Below are 23566 nucleotides of genomic sequence, written 5' to 3' on the forward strand. Positions count from 1 at the left end.
ATAATTTCAGTCATATGATCAGGATCAATAACATTCCACCCAGTAACCAACACTCAGCCTTGCCAAAGGATCAGACTGTTCCATGAGTACTTCTCCAAACCTTCTAAGCCTGATGACTTTCTATTGCATCTTAGAATTTTGGTCTTGTCTCAATAAATTATGTCCTCCACCACAGCACAGAAGTATAACTCCCCTATAACTCAAGACATAGCAAAAAATTGAATACCGTTTAAAAAAAATCTACAAGTCCTGTATTTCTGCTCACTGATATTTTCTCTGTAACTAGAAGCACAGCATGCAAAACATTTTGAAATTATTGGCAATAGTATGAGTTTTGACTTGTTTTATTTCCCACTATTTTATTAAATTCTGACCAGGTTTTCTTATGCCTCATCCATTTACTCTTTTTCTTTCTCAATCACCGCTGACCCTTTCTCATTCCCCTCTTGTCAAAAAAGAAAGCCTGTATAGTGCTTTCCACAGCCACTGGACGTATCAAAGCGCTTTATGGTCAACAAAGTACTTTTTGAAGTGTAGACACTGTTGTCATGTAGGAAACGCAGCAGCAAATTTATGCATAGCAAACTCTGACAAGCACAAGTGTTATCACTGATAACATTAACATTGATTACCAGATAATGGCCCGTAACCTCTCAGCTCTGGGATCTTGTAACTGGTGAGGGTGCCTCAGTGATGTGCTGGGGACGCCCTCACCCCCGCCTCAAAAGTCCCCACATAAGGATTGCATGGCAATTGCCCGGGAAGTTCAAAGTTTTGCTGGGCAATTGCCCTGCACTGGGAACCATCCAAAAGTACGAGATAAATCGCAAATTTCCGATGGTTCTGACTGTCTCGCAATAATAGCTACCCAGAAAAAGTTAGAATGAAAACCACTTCCAGCTCTGGGTAACTGTAGTAATGACCACCCCCCACCCCCTCCACTAAACACCACCCCCCCCCTCAAAAATGACACCCACACTCACTCCCTGCCACCCCCGCCCCCCGGCCACCCATGGGACACCCCTGCTTGCCCACCCTCTCCACCCCCCGCCCCTCCACGGAACTCCCCCAAATACACCCATCAAATATGCTCCCCCGCCCACCCCCCCCCCACCCCCTGACCACCTGAATCCTCCACTGATTACCTTACACCCCCATTTACTGACTGACCCCTCCTCCCTGTTGACCACCTGACCCCTCGATGTTGACTATGATACTGTAGATAACCCCACTGCGTTTTATCAAAATCTTTTACATCCACCTGAACAGACAGATAGGAAGATGGCACCTCCAACAGTGCAGTGCTCCATCATTGTTGCTTTGGAGCGTTGATTTTTGTGAAGAACACTGCGTAGCCTGCATAGCTGGTGGTCACAGCATGGGCTGCTCCAGAAAATGGGATAAGTCACTAGAAGCGGTGCTGCGCAATCAAATTTATTCCCCGTGGTTTCTTTATCATTACCATGGGAAGGTAGCAGATCAGGAATTTATGCCCATGCCCATGCCAGCTGGAATCCTGCTCCTTGTATGCTTTGCAGCCAGTTTAAAAGTTCAGCAGGGGAAACTTTGGATAGGGTCTGAACATGGGCATAGGGATTGTGATATGCAATTAACCTACGCCTGTTTGTTGTGGATCACACATCACACAACTTCATGTTGCCTGCTAATTTAAATGATAGTAGTGTACAGCCCACTGCTGAGCGTGCTGCTTGAGTGGCTGTGTCTCAGCAGTGAGCCTAAGTGCACGTGAGGCAAGCACCACTTAAAATCTAGCCTGCGCTATTTAAGTCAGTCGGCACCTCTTAAGGCGTGAATGCATTCTGGCTACAGCAGGTACTGGCAGCATTTGGGGAAGATTGAGCAGGGAGAGGAGTGAATATGGTGCAGCAGGGCAGAGAGCGGGCTCCAAGGATCCCAGATGCAGCACTGGAGGCCTTGGTGCAGGAGATGGATAGGAGAGAGGAGCTAGGAGGACCCCAAGATGGGCATCAAGAAGACAGTAAAAATAGATAGCCATCACTTTCAATGTTAGCAGTGTAGTTCCAAAAACCTGGATGCCATATAGGAAGAAGTTTGATGACTCATAAGAGTGGTCATGGTCAGCGAATGCATCACTAAGTTTCTTATCCTTGCAAATCAACCACTGCCCCCTCACACTGCTCCATTCACCACCCCCCACTTCACTCAACTACCAACTCTATCAGGCATAGCTCATACTGAGCATTCATTGCTTCACATCACTCTCACACACTTAGCACTGCCGCAAGCCTCACAGCCACATCTCACAGCTTATATACACTATCAGCTATTCAAATATGACTAGTACGTCACTAAAAAAAACATTCTGCACCACAGTCACTGACCTAATTCTCTCTCTGTCACTCAGGACAAGGTGGTCCATAACCATTGGCAGCCACATCTAATCAGGTAGGGACAAGTGTGGCTGCATTTCCTTACATCGATGGAGAAGACCTTGATGACCATCATTGTAGTGGCCATGACTGAGACCATGGCCAGTGGTGGGGCTGAAACAGCAGAAATTGATTATAAGTTTTGACCTAATCAACCACATTTTGTACTCCTCCACACCAATATCAATGCTCAAAGAGGGTTTTGAGATCTTGCAGCAGTCCAGGATTGCTAAGGTACCACTCCCAGAAAGTGGCAGTAGCTCTAGGGAGCACAAACCCACAGTCCTCTCTGATGACAGCATTCATGCTCTCATGACTGTTACTTTCAGTGTTGCTGTTGCCTGCCAGCCAGCCTGCCTGGTATGCTGTTATCCGTGCAGGGATGGTGCAGTCCAAAGCCAGACCTCCTTGGCCCAGAGCTGCTCTGCAGTCTCCCCACTGAAACTCAGCAATGTGCTGCCAGCCATTCAGCAGCCAAAGGAATAACACTGCATAGGGACACTAGGGCAGAAAAAGGCATGTAGGAGACAGGCATTAAGGGAATGCACAAGGATGATCAATTAGCTTTTGTATTGAATATTGCATGGCTCGCTTGATAAGGTTGTTTTGTAGCAACTTTTATTTCAGCATTGTGGAAAAGAGGACAGATGTGTGACTTGTGGAGTGGGGATTTGTGGCTGTGTGCAGTGGAATCATAGTTAAATAAGGTGATCAGGGACAGCCCAGTAAGAAAGGAGGTATGCTGATTACCTCCTCCTCTTTCTGCTCCTCAGCTGCTTATTGTATCTATGGTGGCAAGGCCTGTGCCCTCATGATGGGATGGGGGGGTGGTGTACTTTACAGCAGACCACGATGAATCACTCTGATGAGTATTGCACAGTTTACCCAGAGTGATCCAGGCAGCAGAAACATCTCTTGAAAGCTCCAATGGTCTGCGCTATGATTTGTGTGGCAGTATGGTTTTTATTAAATGCATGCTGGTCACATGATGTTGGGTTGCACATCAAAGTCATGAGTCAGGTGTTAAGTGGGTAGCCCTTGCTGCCCAGCAGCCAACCTCTGGCTTAACGTGATGGCTCAAATACTGAGGGAACAGTGGACTTGTGCACAATGAAGGCATCATGATTGCTGTGAGGATAACGGGTATTCACCAGCATGATGTGCTGCGCATAGTTGTACAACAGTTGTATATTCAGGGAGTGGAATCATTTTTGGATGTGGTGCATCTCAGCATACAGATGCAGCAGCAACCCAAGGGTCTGCAGTTAATGACACTCTGCACCAAAAGGAAGCCAGCTATCCTCACAAAGCTGTATCCACGTTCCGCTGCTTCTCTCCCAAAAGGAGAAAAACAGTTCGGACCAGGACTCCTATTTCCCAGTCTTTACTGGTGTTCCATTTTAAGGTGTACAAGACCAGTTCAGACCAGTATTCTTATTTTCCAGTTTTTACTGTTTTTTCCTTCTGGGCTTTCATCAGAGAGAGCTTGATTTACTCCCCTCTCCTGGCATGAAGAGCATCATTCATCTCATTGATGCAATATCGTACCACAGCATGGGAAATGTTACAGATGTCACCGGCTCCAATCTACAAGGATTTCAGTGTGAAGAAATTCACAGCCAATGGCAGTGCTATACGTGACTTACACTGAGGCTGCAGGTCTGCCTGCAAGAGGTGGCAAATTTCCATGAGCATCTTCTTCTTATAGCTGAGACAATGTACACACTGTTCCTGGCTTAGGTTGAAGAAAGAGAAATGCTTCCATAGGATTCTAGTTGGATGTGGCATCCAGCTAAGAACTTTTCTCCCCTCTTCCTCCTCCCTCTACCAGCAACTTATCAGCCTCTGTGCTGCCTGTGCTTAGTCTCTGTGTCTCTGTGGCTACAAAAGCAGGTCAGAGGCTAGGAATTGTGCGATGAGTAACTCACCTCCTGACTCCCCAAAGTCTGTCCACCATCTACAAGGCACAAATCAGGAGTGTGATGGAATACTCCCCACTTGCCTGGATGAGTGCAGCTCCCACAACACTCAAGAAGCTTGACACTATCCAGGGCAAAGCAGCCCACTTGATTGGCACCACATCCACAAACATTCACTCCCTCCACCACCGTGGAGCAGTGTGTACCATCTACAAGATGCACTGCAGGAATTCATCAAGCCTCCTTAGACAGCACCTTCCAAACCCACGACCACTACCATATAGAAGGACAAGGGCAGCAGATACTTGGGAACACCACCACCTAGAAGTTTCCCTCCAAGTCTCTCACCATTCTGACTTTGAAATATATCACTGTTCCTTCCTTCACTGCAATTGGGTCAAAATCTTGGAACTCCCTAACAGCACTGTGGGTGTACCTACCCCATGTGGACTGCAGCAATTCCAGAAGGCAGCTCACCACCACCACCTCAAGGGATGGGCAATAAATCTGACCCAGCTAGCGATGCCCACATCCCGTGAACAAATAAAAAAACTTCTACAAACTCGGATGGAGCCAGTAGAATTTAATCAGCAACTAACCTGAGATAGGTTTAAATAGCGGTGACGGGGGGATGGGCTTGACCTTCCTGCTCCTGAATACATGTCCAGTAGTACTTGCTTAAAAGAGGGTATTAGCTGGAGTGATGAGGTCAAAACTGGCAGTAGTGCTGTCAGCCTGAATGACATTGAAATCTGTCCATACTTCCGGCACATTCACCTGTGCTACTGACTTAGCCAAAATAGTGTCCATGGGTCATGCCAACACCATGCAGCATGAAGGCCCTTTAGGAATGAAAACAGCATACATAGCACCAAAACTACAGGTGCTGCAGAGCCAAATTTTGCAGTCATTTTGTACTTGAGGCCCACAAATGCATGGGCAAAGAGCTGCATATACAAGATTCCAATTGGTCACCACTACTTGGAAGGACTGCACATGGAAAGAAAAATATCAGCAGAGCTGTTTTTGAGACAGCTTCATTAAAGTAACTTTGAGCAGTGAGTTTCTAGCGTTCTCAAACATCAAACCTCTGTCTAATCACAAAGTCCTGTTCCCAGACCTATAGTTGAAGGAATTGTGTGATTCACTCAGTGGAACTCCTCACCCTAATAAGGGACGAAACGTAGACAGTTGGCAGCTGTTTAAAATGACACTTACTGGGTGGAATTTAGTTAGTGATAAATCTTGAAGATTAACTGAGTGGGATTTACAGACTGCCCAGTGTAGTGCAGTTACATTTACAGAACACATTCCATAGACTCTGCTCAGCAGCAGGACTCCTTTGTGTGTTTGTCACACATAGTTTTATACTGTCTGAAAGTTGTACTTTTTGTGTTAAACTGTATCTTAAAGTGCACCGAAGAGTTTATGATAGAGATTTTTTTCCTTAAAACTGTGCTTAACGCATCTGATGATTTCCTATCAGTTGGTATCTTCTGTCAATAAACATTACCAGGCAAAAAGGGAGAATGATGGTATGAAAGGTAACTTTCAGGGAGTTTTACCAACTACATCTATAAAAAACAGTATTGTCTCTGGAAGTTGTGTGCATGTTTATTGGCAGGGATCCTGGCAGCCCCAGACTGCCTTAAAGTGCTGTTGCCAAAATCCAAGCTGCCACTAGCACTGTCAGAGAGACAGAATCTGTTGGGGGGAGAGAGGCTTTGTCTGCCTGCATTGTATCTTTGGCACTGATATTGTTTAAAAACTGCTAATTGATATTATTCCCATAGCCAATATTAACTTCGGTAAACGAGGTACAATTCATGTCGTTATGGTGTAATTAACTGAATAACATGAAATATTTCTCCCTGTACTGTATCAGGACCTAATGGTTTTCCTTTTATGTGCAACAAGAACTTCATTTTGTACAAAATTTATTCAATAGCACCAGAACAGATAAGAACAGTTTTAAAGTCACATTTCATGACTTTGCATCTGACCACCATACCTCCACCATTGTTCAGGAAGGTATATATATGGCTACACATATCTCTGGCTCACCTTTGCTCACAGCCAATTGAACTCTTGGCAACTGGGTTATAAATGATAGTTCAGTATTCACAATGGGCTGAATCTTCCAAGGAGTGGCAATCACTGTTGGATTGCAATTCCACTCCTATTTACCAACCTTGCACTAGAGGTCCACTTTTCCTGGCCCAGACTTCCGAACTGGGCTTCCTGAAAAACGTGGAGCATACCCTGTTCCTCAAGTCCTCCCTCGGAGTGTAGTAGCATCAGGGGAAGCCAAGCCAGTGCCCCTTTTTTATAGCACTCGCTGCTATATTCCAGTAAGTTTTTGACAAGCAACAGAAAGAAAGTATGTGTGTAAGGTAAGGGGGTAGGGTGGCAGGTAAATGGGTGACAGAATTTGGGGGGAAGTAGTTGGGGTAGAGGGTCTAGTGGAGGGGTATTTGGGTGGCAGCTAGTCAGGCGGGGGGGGGGGTATTTGGGGACTCAAGAGGGTAGTCGGGGAGTGCAGGATTTAGTCAGGTAACTGGTGGTTGGGGGGGTGGGTGTTAGTGAAGGGGTGGTTGGAGGTGTGGAGAACATAGTTAGGGTTTGGGGTAGTTCGATCTGGGGGTCAGGGAGGTGGTTGGGTGTAGTCATATGGTTACCTATGAGTTTGAATCGGTTTTAATCCTTCTAACTCTTCCTGGATAACTGTTTTGCGAAGTGAGTCAGAACAATCTGACGTCTCTGACTTTAAATCAGCATTTCAAAGGTTTCCAAGCACAGGGTGATTGTCCAATGGAAGTTGAAATTTCCCAGGCAGTTCCCGTGTAGTCACTGTGTGGATATTTTTGAGGGGTCCCCAGTGCATCTTCCAAGGTACGACCATCCAGAGACCAGAAGATCTGGACCATCATTGTTGGGGTGGGGGGTGGGGGGCACTGCTGCCTCTAGAATAATTGCTCATTTCTGGAGGGACCTTTCTCTTTAGAAAACGAACCCAGGATTTTCTAATCTATGTTGAGTTAACTGGTCTCAGCTGGAGTGGCAGTGGGACTGTTCCAGTAGCTTCAGAGTTTTTTTTAGTATAGGGAGGTGAAGATCAGCAAGGGCTCTTTGACTTTGTCTGCACAGGAGCAATGCTTTGGGCTGCAGTTGAGTGCTTAATTTGGAGTTTGGTGACTGAGGGAATTTAAGGGTTAATTTCTATCTAAAGTCTGTCTTTAATTTAGTAATTAACTAAAAGTTGCTGTTTGGGTTGGAAGGTGGTGAGTTTTAGGCTAGCTTTAAAACAGGGTTTATACAGGCTCTGCTTTCAGCTACAACTAGCTAATTAGATAACTGGATTAAACAGGTTTTCAGAGGTTTGATTCAGAGAGTATGAAAACAGGCCATCTTACAGTGCTGACTTTGGCTGCACTGGAGTGCTGCTTTGGGCTGCAGTAGAGTGCTTAAGTTGGAGTTTGGTGACTGAGAGAGTTCAGTGAGGAGGGAACAAGGTGATCCTTTGAGTACCGTGAGTTTGGTTGGGTAAGTATTTACTACTTTTATCACTTATAGTTTTTAAGGTCTTATTTTGTGGTTCATCGTTTATAAGGGCTATATTCTGTGACAATGAGGAGCAGGGAAGAAGGGCCCTAGAGTAATTGATATTATTTGATAAGTTTCCTCCAAAAGGTTTAATTTACTTTAAAGGGGTAAGTCATGGTAGGAGAGCTTAAAGCCATGGTGTGCTCCTCCTGCTCTATGTGGGAAGCCGGGAATATTTCCAGTGCCTGGGGCCAGCATGTCTGCGAGAAGTATCTCCGGCTGCAGCTCCTGGAAGCCCGGACTTTGGAGCTGGAGCAGCAGCTGGGGACACTGTGGAGCATCGGCAAGGTGGAGAGCATCGTGGATAGCACATATAGAGAGGTGGTCACACCACAGGCTAAGAGTCCACAAGCAGGAAGGGAATGGGTGACCACCAGGCAGAGAAAGAGGACTAGACAGGCAGTGCAGGAATCTCCTGTGGCTATTCCCTTGCAAAACAGATATACCACTTTGGATACTGTTGTGGGAAATGGCCTTTCAGGAGAAAGCAGCGACAGCCGAATTTGTTGCACTACGTTTGGCTCTGCTGCACAAGGGAGGGGTAAGAAGTGTGGGAAGTTATAGGGGATTCAATTTTAAGGGGAATAGATGCAAAAGAGACTCCAGGATGGTATGTTGCCTCCCTAGTGCTAGGGTCAAAGATGTCTCAGAGCAGCTACAGGACATTCTGAAAGGGGACGGTGAACAGCCAGTCGTTGTGGTACACATTGGTACAAACAACATAGGTAAAAAAAAGGGATGAGGTCCTAAAAGCAGAACATAGGAAGTTAGGAAGTAAGTTGAAAAGTAGGACATTTAAGGTAGTGATCTCAGGATTACTACCAGTGCCACATGCCAGTCAGAGTAGAAATAGCAGGATATATTGGATGAATACATGGCTGAAAAGATAGTGTGACGGGGAGGGTTTCAGATTCCTGGGACATTGGGACCGGTTCTGGGGGAAGTGGGACCAGTACAAACTGGACGGGTTACACCTGGGCAGGACCAGGACTGATGCCCTAGGGGGAATACTTGCTAGAGTGGTCGGGGAGGGTTTAAACTAAAATGGTGGAGGGATGGGAACCTATGCAAGAGGCAGAGGAGGGGTATTCAAGGACAAGAACGAAAGACAGAAAGGGGAATAAGAAGTGATAGGCAGAGAAATCAAGGGCTAGAATCAAACAGGACCTCAGTGAAAAATAGTGGAAATGGGACAAGTAATGTTAAAAAGACAAGCCTTAAGACTTTGTGCCTTAACGCGAGGAGCATTCGCAATAAAGTGGATGAATTAAATTTGCAAATAGATGTAAACAGGTATGATATAGTCGGGATTACAGAGACATGGCTGCAGAGTGACCAGGGATGGGAACTGAACATCCAGGGGTATTCAGTATTTAGAAAGGACAGACAAAAAGGAAAAGGTGGTGGAGTTGCATTGTTCGTTAAAGAGGAAATTAACGCAATAGTGAGGAAAGGTATTAGCTCCGACTATGTGGAATCTGTATAGGTAGAACTGAGAAACATTAAGGGGCAAAAAACATTAGTGGGGGTTGTATATAGACCCTCAAACTGTAGTGGTGATGTTGGGAATGGCATTAAACTGGAAATTAGAGATGCATGCAATAAAGGAACATCTGTAATTATGGGTGAGTTTAATCTGCATATAGATTGAGCAAATCAAATTAGTAACAATACCGTAGAGAAGGAATTCCTGGAGTGTATATGGGATGGTTTTCTGGACCAATACATTGAGGAACCAACTAAAGAACAGGCCATCCTAGACTGAGTATTGTGTAATGAGAAAGGAATAATTGGCAATTTAGTTTTGCGAGGCTCCTTGGGGATGAGCAACCATAATATGATAGAATTCTTCATCAAAATGGAGAGTGATGTAGTTGATTCTGAGACTGGGGTCCTGAATCTTAATAAAGGAAACTACAATAATATGAGGCATGAGTTGGCTGTGATGGATTGGGAAACGTTACTTAAAGGGATGAATAAAGGGTGGACAGGCAATGGCAAACATTCAATGAGCACATGGGTGAACTGCAACAATTGTTTATTCTGTCTGGCGCAAAAGTAAAACAGAAAAGGTGGCCAAACCATGGTTTACAAAGGAAATTAGAGATAGTATTAGATCCAAGGAAGAGGCATACAAATTGGCCAGAAAAGACAACAGACATGAGGATTGGGAGCAGTTTAGAATTCAGCAAAGGAGGACCAAGGGATTGATTAAGAAGGGGAAAACAGAGTACGAGAGCAAGCTTGTGGGGAACGTAAAAACTGACTGTAAAAGTTTCTATAGGTATGTGAAGAGAAAAAGATTGGTGAAGCCAAATGTAGGTCCCTTATAGTCAGAAATAGGGTAATTTATAATGGGGAACAAAGAAATGGCTGACCAACTAAATACATACTTTGGTTCTGCCTTCACAAAGGAGGACACTAATAACACACCAGAAATGTTCAGGAGCACAAGGTTTAGTGGGAGGGAGGAACTGAAAAAAATCGGTATTAGTAGGGAAATGTTGTTGGGGAAATTGATGGGATTGAAGTCCAATAAATCCCCAGGGTCTGATAATCTACGTCCCAGAGTACTTAAAGAAGTGGCCCGAGAAATAGTGGATGCATTGATGGTCATCTTCTGAGATTCTAGACTCTGAACAGTTCCTGCAGATTGGAGGGTAGCTGATGTAACCCCACAATTTAAAAAGTGAGGTAGAAAGAAAACGGGGAATTATAGACCAGTCAGCCTGACGTCAGTAGTGGGGAAATTTTTAGTCCATTATAAAAGATTTAATAGCTGAGCACGTGGAAAACAGTGGCAGAATCGGACAGAGTCAGCATGGATTTACAAAAGGGGATTCATGCTTGACAAATCTACTGGAATTTTTCGAGGATGTAACTAGTAGAGTTGATGAGGGGGACCCAGTGGATGTGGTTTATTTGGACTTTCAGAAGGCTTTTGACAAAGTCCCACATAAGAGATTAGCGTGTAAAATTAAAGCACATGGGTAGGGGGTGGTGTATTGAGATGGATGGAAAACTGGTTGCCAGACAGGAAACAAAGAATAGGAATAAACCAGGTCTTTTTCCGAATGGCAGGCAGTGACTAGTGGCGTACCGTGGGGATTGGTGCCGGGACCCCAGCTTTTCACAATATATATTAATGATTTAGATGAGGGAATTAAATGTAATACCTCCAGATTTGCAGATGACACAAAGCTGGGTGGGAGGGTGAGCTGTGAGGAGGATGCAGTGATGCTTCAGTATGATTTGGACAATCTGATTGAGTGGGCAAATGCATGGCAAATGCAGTATAATGTGGATAAATATGAGGTTATCCACTTTGGTAGCAAAAACAGGAAGGCAGATTATTATCTGAATGGCTATAAATTGAGAGAGGGGAATTTGCAACAAGATCTGGATGTTCTTGTACACCAGCTGCTGAAGGTAAGGATGCAGGTGCAGCAGATGGTAAAGCAGGCAAATGGTATGTAGGCCTTCATAGCGAGAGGATTCAAGTACAAGAGCAATGGTGTCTTGCTGCAATTATACAGAGCCTTGGTGAGACCACACCTGGAAAATTGTGTGCAGTTTTGGTCTCCTCATCTGAGGAAGGATGTTCTTGCTATAGAAGGAGTGAAGCGAAGGTTTACCAGACTGATTCCTGGGATGGCGGGACTGACATATGAGTAGACATTGAGTCGGATAGGATTATATTTACTGCAGTTAAGAAATATGAGGGGGGATCTCATAGAAACCTTTAAAATTCTATCAGATCTAGACAGGGTAGATACAGGATGGATGTTCCCGATGGTGGGAGAGTCCAGAATCAGGGGTCACAGTCTGAGGATATGAGTTAGACCATTTAGGACTGAGCTGAGGAGAAATTTCTTCACCCAGAGAGTGGTGAGCCTGTGGAATTCACTACCACAGAAAATAGTTGAGACTAAAACATTGTATGTTTTCAAGAAGGAGTTAGAAATAGCTTTTGGGGCAAAAGGGATCAAAGGATATGGGGAGAAAGTGGGAGCAGGCTATTGAGCTGGATGATCAGCCATGATGATAAATGGCAGAGCAGGCTCAAAGGGCCAAATGGCCTATTCCTGCTATTTTCTACGTTTCTATGTTTCTTGCTTCTATTTACTATCCACTAATACCTGCTGAAAGGTGTGCATGCATGTGTACGTATGTTTGTGCATGAGGACTGGATTGGTTATTATCCCCAATGACTGAAAAGCCTACATGTTATCTATCCTCTTCCACGAAGAAGGGGTATTTGGCTGGTGTATCAAAACATGAAAAATGCTGCAGAACTGTACTCCAGCAAAAATCAGTGCTTTCAAGAGAGAGAGGAAAAAAAAAATACTGTTTGCTTCTAAGGAATAACATTGATTGTTTTTATTCGTAACTTATTCTCCAGTTGTATTATACTGATGTGGTTATTGGTGAAGCATGTCATTTCAAATTCGTATAGAGACTTTACGCTCCACATTTCTCTTTTATGCTGATTCATGTTGAATTTCTGTTGTCTTTCCAGGCCACGGACAAAAGATGACCTTCGAGCTTACTTTTTACTTGTGCAGGTATGAAACAGTTTTCTGTGGTAACAAATTATTCTTTTAAAAGTCATCACTAATATCAGATGCATGGGGCATAATTCACACTGAATTAATACAATAACCACTCAGACTCCTCTAGAATATTCCTCCTGTAGCTATTGTGTTGGATCCAGTGCCCTTAGTTTGCTGGGGTTAAAGGATCCGGGTTGCACACTTTGTTTGGGCTGACCGTGTTGGTTTTGAGATCGAGAACATCAGGAGGTCGTTGTTAGAGTAGACACATGCTGTTTATTATAATCTAACTCTACAACTATACTTATGTGTTCACAACATAAAAACTCTGTCTTCACTCCTCAGTGACTAACCCAAGACTCCCTCACATAGAGGTAGCCCACACTACTCTGCTATTGTACAATGAAATTATGTGACCTTATTACAATACTTATCTTAAAGGTATATTACATCTTGGGTTAGTACATCCCTTCCCCTTTACTAAAAATACATTTTACAATGTTTCAATATATCAAGTTATTTACACAGTTCAATTATTTTACAAAGTCAGTCTTTCTGGGGACTTCCTTAAGCATGTAGAACATCTCAACTCTAGAGCTTCTGAAGTTTGCTTTGGAGTTTCCCTTACTGAAGTCATCTGAATTTCAGGTTCTACAACAGGTACCTGTAAATTTATTTCTTTGACTCTTTCAGGTACAGTCAGCCCTTCAAATACATTTGTACTTGATTGAGTTCTTACACAGGAAATGTTGATTCAGTCTCGAGCACTGGTGGAATCACTTCTGGATGTTTGGCTTCTCCACTTTGTATGTGATCCACATGTTGTCTTATTATACGATCCTCAACTTTCACATGGTAGGAAAGAGGTCTGTTACAGCACTTATTTCACCGAGTAACCATGCTGGTCCTTCCCTCAAATGTTTTACAAATACCTTCCTTCCTACATGAAATGTTCCATCCCTACTGTGACAAACATGTCCCATTTTCTGATTTTTTTCCTGCTGCCTTTCTGCCCCCTTGCCCCCGCCAAGTTTGGCATAATTTGGCTCAGGCTCAAATGGGGATGGAGTTTCATTAACAGTTAAGCAGGTGTGACACCTGTTGTCGAATGAGGGGTGATTCAAAAGTGGAATAGAATTCATGCTAATTTAGTTGCTATTGAATTTCCAGACAATATCTTTATACCAGACTTAAATGTCTGAATTCCTCACTCAGCAAGTCCATTTGAAGAAGGATGGTATGGAGATGTTTTCACATGAGCAATACCATTGAGGCTTGTAAATCTGTTAAATTCAGCACTTGTGACTACTGTCCCATTATCTGATACCAGGACTTCAGGTAATCCATTTGTAGCGAAGCTTTGTCGTAGCTTCTATTGTCGCTGAAGATGTGGGTGATCTTACTTTGTATATGTCCATCTATTTTGAGTGCACATCTAGTATAAGGAGAAAGATTGTTCCCATAAGAGGTTCCACATAATTGATGTGTACACATTCCCATGGTCTTTTTGGCCATTCCCAGGTATGTAATGGGGCTGTTGCAGGTAATTGTTGTACTTGTTGACAGTGCATACAACTTTTTACTAGGTTTTCTATCTCTCCATCCACTTCCGGCCACCAAATGGAGCTATGTGCTGTTGCCTTCATTTTAGAAGTTCTAGGATGTGAACTCTGAAGCTCAGTTAACAGTGGTTTTTGTCCTTTTTGGAGGAACAATTACATGAGCTCCCCACAATAAAATACCTTCCTGGCTGTTATCTTGTATTTTCCTCTGGAAATACAGTTTCATTTCACCAGATTCTTGTGTTTTTGACCAACCGGAAAGAACTTGATTTCTCATTTTGGATAAGACTGGGTCTCGGTTCGTTCAACCTTTAATTTGTTTGGCGCATGTCGACGATGAGTCCAGGAAGTTTAATAACAATCGTATTCCTGAGAAATTGGAAAATCCTCATTATTTACCTGCAAGGGTAAATGACTGAGTGCATCTGCATTTGCAATTTGACTTCCCGGGTCAATGAATAAAAGTATACTCATACGCTGCCAAGATCAATGCCCATTTTTATACTCTTGCTGAAGCTATAGAGGGTATAGCCTTGTCTTCACCAAATAGTCTTGATAATGGCTTGTAGTCCGTTATGATAGTAAAGTGACGACCTTGCACATATTGATGAAACTTCCTAACACTGAAAATGATTGCCAGGCCTTCTTTTTCAATTTGAGAGTACTTTTTCTCTAAGTGTACTAAGTGTTCTCGACAAATAACCTATAGGTCATTCTGATCCGTCACGCATTCGATGAGAAAGCACCGCTCCTACTCCATAAGCTGATGCATCACACATTAATATCAACTCTTTTTGGATCAAAATGTACTAGAAGTGTAGTTGACTGTAACAACTTCTTAACTTTTGTGAAAGTTGCTGCTTGTGGTGTTTCCCATGACCATCTCTGATTTTTCTTAAGTAATTATATAATGGTGCAAGTTCTGAGAGTAGATTAGGCAAGAAGCGTCCATGGTAGTTAATCACCTCCAAAAAATGATTTTAATTCAGATGTATTCTGGAGCTTCTTTAATTGCTTTCACTTATTCTTCAATTGATATAGGCCTTGTGAATCGACCTTGTGACCTACATAAGTTAACTCTTTTTCCTGGAATATGCACTTTTCATTTCTCAATCTCACTCCAGCCTGTGAAAAACATTTCCGAACTTCCTCCAGGTTCATCAAATGTTCTTTTTCTGTGAGGCCAGTTACAAGAATATTGTCAAGATAAACTACAACATGAGGCAAAAACAAAAATATCTGGAAAAACTCAGCAGGTCTGGCAGCATCTGCGGAGAGGAACACAGTTAACGTTTCGAGTATGAATGACCCTTCAACAGAACTAAGTAAAAATAGAAGAGAGGTGAAATATAAGCCATGTTAAAGGTGGGGGGGGGGGGGTGGGGTAGGACAAGTAGAGCTGGATAGAGAGCCAGTGATAGGTGGAGATAACCAAAAGATGTTACAGACAAAAGGACAAAGAGGTGTTGAAGGTGGTGATATTATCTAAGGAATGTGCTAATTAAGGGTAGAAAGCAGGACAAGCAAGGTACAGATAGCCCTAGTGGGGGTGGGGTGGGCGAAGGAATCGAAAAAAGCTAAAAGGTAGAGATAAAACAATGGATGGAAATATATTTAAAAATAATGGAAATAGGTGGGAAAAGAAAAATCTATATAAATTATTGGAAAAAAAAGGGGGGATCGGAAAGGGGGTGGGGATAGAGGGGAGAGTTGATGATCTAAAATTGTTGAACTCAATATTGAGACCGGAAGACTGTAAAGTGCCTAGTTGGAAGATGAGGTGCTGTTCCTCCAGTTTGCGTTGAGCTTCACTGGAACAACGCAGCAGGCCAAGGATGGACATGTGGGCATGAGAGCAGAGTGGAGTGTTGAAATGGCAAGCAACAGGGAGGTCGGGATAATTCTTGCGGACAGACCGAACGTGTTCTGCAAAGCGGTCACCCAGTCTGCTTTTGGTCTCTCCAATGTAGAGGAAACCGCATTGGGAGCAACGAATGCAGTAGACTAAGTTGAGGGAAGTGCAAGTGAAGTGCTGCTTCACTTGAAAGGAGTGTTTGGGCCCTTGGACGGTGAGGAAAGGGGAAGTAAAGGGGCATGTTGTACCTTCTGCAGTTGCATGGGAAGGTGGCGTGGTAGGGGGTTGAGGTGTGGGGGGTGATGGAGGAGTGGATCGGGGTGTCCCAGAGAGAATGATCCCTGTGGAATGCCACCAGTGGGGGTGAAGGGAAGATGTGTTTGGTGGTGGCATCATGCTAGAGTTGGCGGAAATGGCGGAGGATGATCCTTTGAATGCAGAGGCTGGTGGGGTGATAAGTGAGGACAATGGGGACCCTATCATGTTTCTGCGAGGCAAAGGAAGGTGTGAGGGCAGATGTGCGGGAGATGGGCCTGACACGGTTGAGGGCCCTGTCAACCACCGTGGGTGGAAAGCCTCAGTTAAGGAAGAAGGAAGACATGTCAGAGGAACTGTTTTTGAAAGTGGCATCATCAGAACAGATGTGACGGAGGCAAAGGAACTGAGAGAATGGGATGGAGTCCTTATAGGAAGTGGGGTGTGAGGTAGCTGTGGGAGTCGGTAGGCTTGTAATGGATATTGGTGGACAGTCTATCACCAGAAATTGAGACAGAAAAGTCAAGGAAGGGAAGCCAAGTGTCAGAGATGGACAATGAGAAAATGATGGAGGGCTGGAAATTGGAAGCAAAATTAATAAATTTTTCCAGGTCCAGATGAGATCATGAGGCAGGACCGAAGTAATCATCGATGTACTGGAGAAAAAGTTGTGGGAGGGGGCCAGAGTAGGACTGGAACAAGGAATGTTCCACATACCCCATAAAGAGACAGGCATAGCTGGGGCCCATGCGGGTACCCATAGCCACACCTTTTATTTGGAGGAAGTGAGAGGAGTTTAAAGAGAAATTGTTCAATGTGAGAACAAGTTCAGCCAGACGGAGGAGAGTAGTGGTTGTTCGGGCATCTGTTCGAGGAAGAAGCAGAGAGCCATCAGACCATCCCGGTGGGGGATGGAGGAGTAGGGGGATTGGACGTCCATGGTGAAGAGGTGGCGGTTGGGGCCAAGGAACTGGAAGTTGTTGATATGCTGTAGGGTGTCAGAGGAATCACAGATGTAGGTGGGAAGGGACTGGACAAGGGGAGAGAGAATGGAGTCAAGATAGCAAGAAATGAGTTCCATGGGGCAGGAACAAGCTGACATGATCGGTCTGCCGGGACAGTCCTGTTTGTGGATTTTGGGTAGGAGGTAGAAGCGGGCCGTCCGAGGTTGAGAGATTATCAGGTTGGAAGCTGTGGAAGGAAGATCTCCAGAGGAGATGAGGTCAGTAACAGTCCTGGAAACAATGGCTTGATGTTCAGTGGTGGGGTCATGGTCCAGGGGGAGGTAGGAGGAAGTGTCTGCGAGTTGACGCTCATCCTCTGCGAGGTAGAGATCAGTGCGCCAGACAACAACAGCACCACCCTTGTCAGCAGGTTTGATTATGCCCTTATGTCTTTATAGTGACGAATTTTCAGGATGCCCACTCTAATTCCAATTGCTTGTAGGCATGACTCAAATCTAACTTCATGTAAGCCTTTTCATCTGCCAATTTAATGTATACTCTTCAATTTTAGGTATGTGGTGTCTATCCAATTTTGTAAATTGATTGACTGTTAATTTATAGTCCCTGCATATTCTAATGCTTTGGTCAGGTTTGAGAACAGGTACAATTGGAGCTGCCCACTCTGAAAATTGGACTGGTTGTATCACTCCTAGATTTTCTGTTTCATTCTGGTTCTACCTTATCCCTCATTGCATAAGGTGCTGGTCTTGCCTTCATGAATCTTGGTGTTGCCTCGGGATCTAGGTGAATTTTTGCCTGCAGACCTTCAATTTTTACAAGTTCTTCCTTGAAAACTGAGGCATATTTCTGCAATAACTGTGAAAGTCCATTAGTTCTTAGTTTGAAGATTTTATTTCATTTCAATTTAATTTCTTTCAACCAGGAGACTAGGTCCCTCACCTGCTACTACCATCAAGGGTAATCTCTCTGTTTGACCTTTGTAGTTTACTGAGACTTTACGTAAGCCCTTGACTTCTGGGCTTTCTCCTGCATAAGTCTTTAATTTTTCAACAGTTTCTTCTAAATTCAACTTACGTTCTGATTCAAGCATCGAAAAGTGTGCGCTCCAGTCACTGTAGTAGCTGCACTAGTATCCACCTCCAATCTGATAGGTTTCTCATTCACTCTCATGGTTACATTGGCTCCTTTCTTCCTACATTTACATTGTATAGTAAATAGATATCAGCATCTATTACTTCAGGCTTTTCAATGATGTTTATCTCATTGGGTTTTTGCCTATGCCTGGCAGCCTGCCTGATTCTATCTTTACAGTTTCTCATGAGATGTCCTAATTGATGGTAGAAGAAACATTCAATCTTTTTAAATTGTGCTTCATTATGGGGCTGTCTACTTCTATCTCTGTTAGTATGATGCCAAACTTTTGTTGCTGAGATCTCCTTTTTAATTGGTCTGCTAGTCGTGGCTGCTTCTCACTTCGGAACAAAGCTCTGCACTTACGTGCTCTTTTTGGTTGAAGCCCCTGTCCAACATGGAGGATGGCACCATTTTGCGCTCCTTGAATGGTTTCTGAGTCTCGCACTGCACCTTCCATTGCGATTTCCAATGCCCTTCGGAAAATCAAGATTTGTTTCTGTCAACAATCTCCTCTGGATCACGCTTTCATTTATACCGCACACCAATCCCTATTGATTGAAGTCCCGAACTTGCAGTGTTCAGTTAATTGCTTCAGACTCGATACATGAGAAGCAACTGACTCTCGAATTGAATTTAAATCTTTCTGTGGTCACCGATGGTTTGGGCTGATAATGATTTCTTATGAGGTTCACTAAATCATCAAAACTTTTGGCGTCTGTGGCAATGGGCACCAACAGATTTTGAATTAATCCATATGTCTCACTCCCATACTTGAACAGAAGGATCATGCGCCTCCTCTTCTCCCCCGAAATGTCATTCGCCTGGAAGAAGGATACAAGGCATTCAACATAGTGAGACCAGTTGTCTGAGGTTGGATCGAATGGCTCTACTCTTCCAAATCTGAGGGAATTAATTCGATGCTCAGAAGGAAATTTTCTTTAACTTGCAACTATTGTGCAAGGTACAGCCGGATTTTGATTCTTCTGGTTTCCTTTGTTTTTCTTTCTCACTTGTTGCCTCATTTCTTCTGTGATTTTTCATGCTTTTTCTCTCATCACCAGGTTGTTGGATCCAGTGTCCTTGGTTTGCTGGGGCTAAAGGATCTGGATTGCACACTTTGTTCGGGGTGACCGCGTCAGTATAGAGACAAAGAACAGCAGGAGGTCATTGTTAGAACACATGCTGTTTATTTACAGTCTAACTCTACAATGATATTTATGTGCTCACAACATAAAAACTCTGTTTTTACTCAGTAACTAACTCAAGACTGTCTCACATAGAGGTTGCCTGCGCTACTCTGCTATTGGACAATAAGATCATGTGACCTTACATTACAATACTTGTCTTAAAGGTATATTACTCCTCAAGTTACTACATATTGTTAAACATGTTACCTTTAAAAGGCTCATGTTGCATATAAATGTCACCATAGGTCAGTTGGGGCAAATGGCCTGAATCTGTGCTGAAGCTTCACATGATATATTTATCATACAATGTGGTTCCATATTCTGCATACTGAAACTGTTAAATATGATCATTGTCATTTGTTTGGGTCTTGGGTTTCTAATCAGATAATCAATGCTATGTATTAATTTTTCTTTCCTGTAGAATCCTCAGTTTACAAGCACATCGACATATGTCATCTATGCCCATTTGTTACGGCAGACTGCCACTTTGTCTGAAACGGATCATCACTTTCTGGTCCACTGGTTTAAGAAGTAATGTATTTTCTTCTTTTAGTGGGCCTAAAATATTTCGAGTCAGGTCTAGTTTATAATTAGCCCTGTTAAAAATAGTTCAAATGCTAAACATTAGCTAGGGGGTTAACTGTGAACTATAGAGAGTAATTCTGATTTGTTCTGAAATCTCAGTAAGTCTCTTCAATGTTAAACAGTGTTTAACAGGAGATTTGCATCTATAAATACCTATCTTGGCTCCAATTCATTCAACATTGTGTGGGTGTTGCCCAATAAACTGGAACAAAATTTAACTTCATGAGAAAAGATTGCCAAATTGATGTTGATGGATTCTTCTCTGATGCAAAAGCCTGCTACCAGCAACCAACCTCAGGACAAATCCACTGGTGGGGACTTTTGAAGTGCTGAGATTTATTTGAAAATTTATTGAATTGCTGAAGTAATTTTACCAACATGAATAGTTTATAAAGTAATTTGTGAACAGTTTTATGGCTAACACATTTCCCTTCCCTCTGTTGCCTTCCATTTCTCCAATCCTGGGGGGTAATTTTAACTTCAATGGATATCAAATCAGGAGAAATTTGAAATGTGCTACTGATTCATTTTTCACCCATTTCTACACACAAAGTCAGAATTACCCTCCCTGTTGTCCATAAATCATTAATATAGCAGGAAAAATGCTGATTCCCTTCCTCCCAATGAGATATATAGCTGATAATGGTGTAATTAACTGTAAACCCTAATGTACAACTTAGTTGAGACTATAGTTTGCAAATTTGCTCTAGCTTTGTTATTTTCCTTTACCTACTAACTGTTGGCTATGATTACTGTGATGTTGCTGCATTCACAGGTGACCAGAAGTGCTGTTTTGACAAGACCCACAAGAAAATGAGATTCTTCTCCTGTAGAGAGAATATTCTAATATTGTGAAGTGCTTGGACTAATATTTGGGTTGAAAGCTGAGCAGCCAGCACTGGGACAGGAGTTTATAACTATGATTAATTTGGTGCTGAACTACTAGATTAGAAATTATTTTGTGAATGATATGCTATAGCCGTGTTCATCTAAACTAATAAAGTCTCACCACAGAAATTTTATTTTTCCTGAAAATTTCTAATTAAAGATAAGATCAGTATAGTCATGAGAAATGATCTTGGTTCAGAGGGTCAAGATGCAGGATCAGTTTGGGCGGAGATAAGGAATAGCAAAGGGAAACAGTAGTCACTGGTGAGCATAGTTTATAGGCCTCCTCTAATAGCATGTTATAGTGTAGTACAGAGTATAAGTCAAGAAATAATGGAGGCTTATAAAAGAAATACTGCAATTATTATGGGAGATTTTAATCTTCATATAGATTAGACAAATCAGATTAGCAAAGACTGGAGGATGAGTTCATAGAGTGTATTTGGGAAAGTTTCTTAGAACAATACGCTCTGGAATCAACCAGGGAACAGGCCATTTTAGACATGGTAATGTGAAAGGATGAGACAGGATTAATTAATGGCCTTGTAGTAAAGCATCTTCTTGGGAAGAAGGATCATACATGACAGAATTTCAAATTCAGTTTGAGGGTGAGAAATGTAGGTCAGAAACCAATTATGAGGGTATGAAGACAGAGGTGGCTAAGTGGAATGGGAAAATAGGTTAAAAGGTAAGATGGTAGAGAAGCAATGGAAGAGATTTAAGGAGATAATTCATAACTCAAAAATGTATTCCATTGAGAAAGAAAGACTCTGAGAAGGATGCACCATCTGTGGTGAACTAAGGAAATTAAGGGCAGTATCAAATTGAAAGAAAAGATGTACAATGCTGCAAAGATTCCTGGTAGGCCAAGAGATTGAGGAAAAAATAGAGCTGACTTAAACATAATAAAGAGGGAGACATTGGAATATGAGAGAAAACCAGTAAGAAATATAAAAACAGACAAGAAAAGCTTCTACAAGAAAAGAGTAGCTAAAGGGAGGGTTGCTCTTTAAGAGGATGAGACTAGGAAATTAATAATGGGAAACAAGGAAATGGCAAAACTTTGAACAAGCATTTTTTTTTATCTGTCTTCACGTAGAAGACTCAAAGAGCATCCCATCCAATTAGTGAAAAAGCAGGGCAAAAGGCAGGGAGAAACTTAAAGCAATCATTATCACCAGAGGAAAAGTACTAGGAAAGCTATTGAAACTGAAGGCTGACAAGTCCCCTGCACCTGATGACCTGCATCCTAGGGCCTTAAAAGAAGTGGATGAGATACAGGATGCATTGGTTGTAATCGTCCAAAATTCCATAGATTCCAGAAAAGTCCCAACAGATTGGAAAACCACATATATAATACCTCTATTGAAGAAAGAAGAGAGACTGAAAACAAGAAATTATAAGCCAGTTAGCCTAACTGGCCTGTCAGCATTTTCCCCAATCTGTCATTGGGAAAATGCTAGAATCCATTATGAAGGAGGTAGTAGCAAAACATTTAGAAAATCATAGTACAATCAGGCAGAGTCAGCATAGTTTTGTGAAAGGGAAATAGTGTTTGAGAAATTTATTAAGAGTTCTTTGAGGATGTAACAAGCTAGATGGATAAAGGGGACTAGTAGCTATAGTGTATTTGGATTTCCAAAAGGTATTCGATAAGGTGCCATATAAAAAGGTTACTACACAAGATATAAGAGTTTGTGGTGTTGGGGGTGAGGTATAGGCATGGATAGAGGATTGGCTAATTCACATGAAACAGAGCCAGGATAAATGGATCATTTTCAGGTTGACAAACTGTAACTGCTGGAGAGCCACAGGAATCAGTGCTGGGGCTTCAACTATTTACGATCTATATTAATGACTTGGATGAAGGGACCAACTGTATTGTAGCAAATTTTCTGATCATACAGAGATAGGTATGAAAGCAAGCTGTGAGTAGGGTACATAGTGGAATAGATAGGTTAAGTGAGTGGGCAAAAATTTGGCAGATGGAGTAAAATGTTAGAAAATGTGAACTTGTACTTTGACAAGAAGAATAGAAATGCAGAATATTAAATGGAGAGAGAATGCAGAATGATTCAAGAGGGATCTGGAAGTCCTTGTACATGAATCACAAAAAGTTAGCTTGTAGGTACAGCAAATAATTAGAGAGATGGAATGTGGCATTTATTGCAAGTAGGATTTATTGCAAGATGGAAAGTAGGAATGTCTTGCTACAACTGCACAGGACATTGGTGAGACAACATGTACAGATAGTTTTGGTTTCCTTAAAGAGGGATAGACATGCATTGGAAGCAGTTCAGAGAAGGTTGACCAGACTGATTCCTGGGATGAAGGAATTATTATTAGGAAAGGTTGAACAGTTTGGGCCTATACTCATTGTCGTTTAGAATAATGAGAAGTGACATTATTGAAACATAAGATTTACAATGGCACTTGACAGAGTAGATGTTGAGAGGACGTTTCTGCTTGTGGGGGAATCTAGAATTAGGGGACAGTTTAAAAGTAAGACTGAGATGAGGAAGAGTTTCTTCTCTGAGGGTCATTAATCTTTGGAATTCTCTACCCCAGACAACTGTGGAGGCTAGGTCATAGAATATATTCAAGACTCAGTTAGACAGGTTTTTGATCTATAAGGGAGTCGAGGGTTAT

General features: G+C 42.6%; 1 protein-coding gene across 1 annotated transcript in view; it reads left to right on the plus strand.

Moving 5' to 3' along the window:
* The window catches only part of hectd2 (HECT domain containing 2), a 166255-nt gene that overhangs the window by 55261 nt on the left and 87428 nt on the right, over positions 1-23566 (plus strand). The window contains exons 7-8 of the mRNA XM_041209368.1: positions 12453-12498; positions 19866-19975. Coding sequence (XP_041065302.1) covers positions 12453-12498; positions 19866-19975 — 156 coding nt within the window. The remainder of the gene's footprint in view (positions 1-12452; positions 12499-19865; positions 19976-23566) is intronic.

The sequence above is a fragment of the Carcharodon carcharias genome, chromosome 17 (assembly GCF_017639515.1).
Source record: "Carcharodon carcharias isolate sCarCar2 chromosome 17, sCarCar2.pri, whole genome shotgun sequence".
In the NCBI taxonomy this organism is placed as follows: Eukaryota; Metazoa; Chordata; class Chondrichthyes; order Lamniformes; family Lamnidae; genus Carcharodon; species Carcharodon carcharias.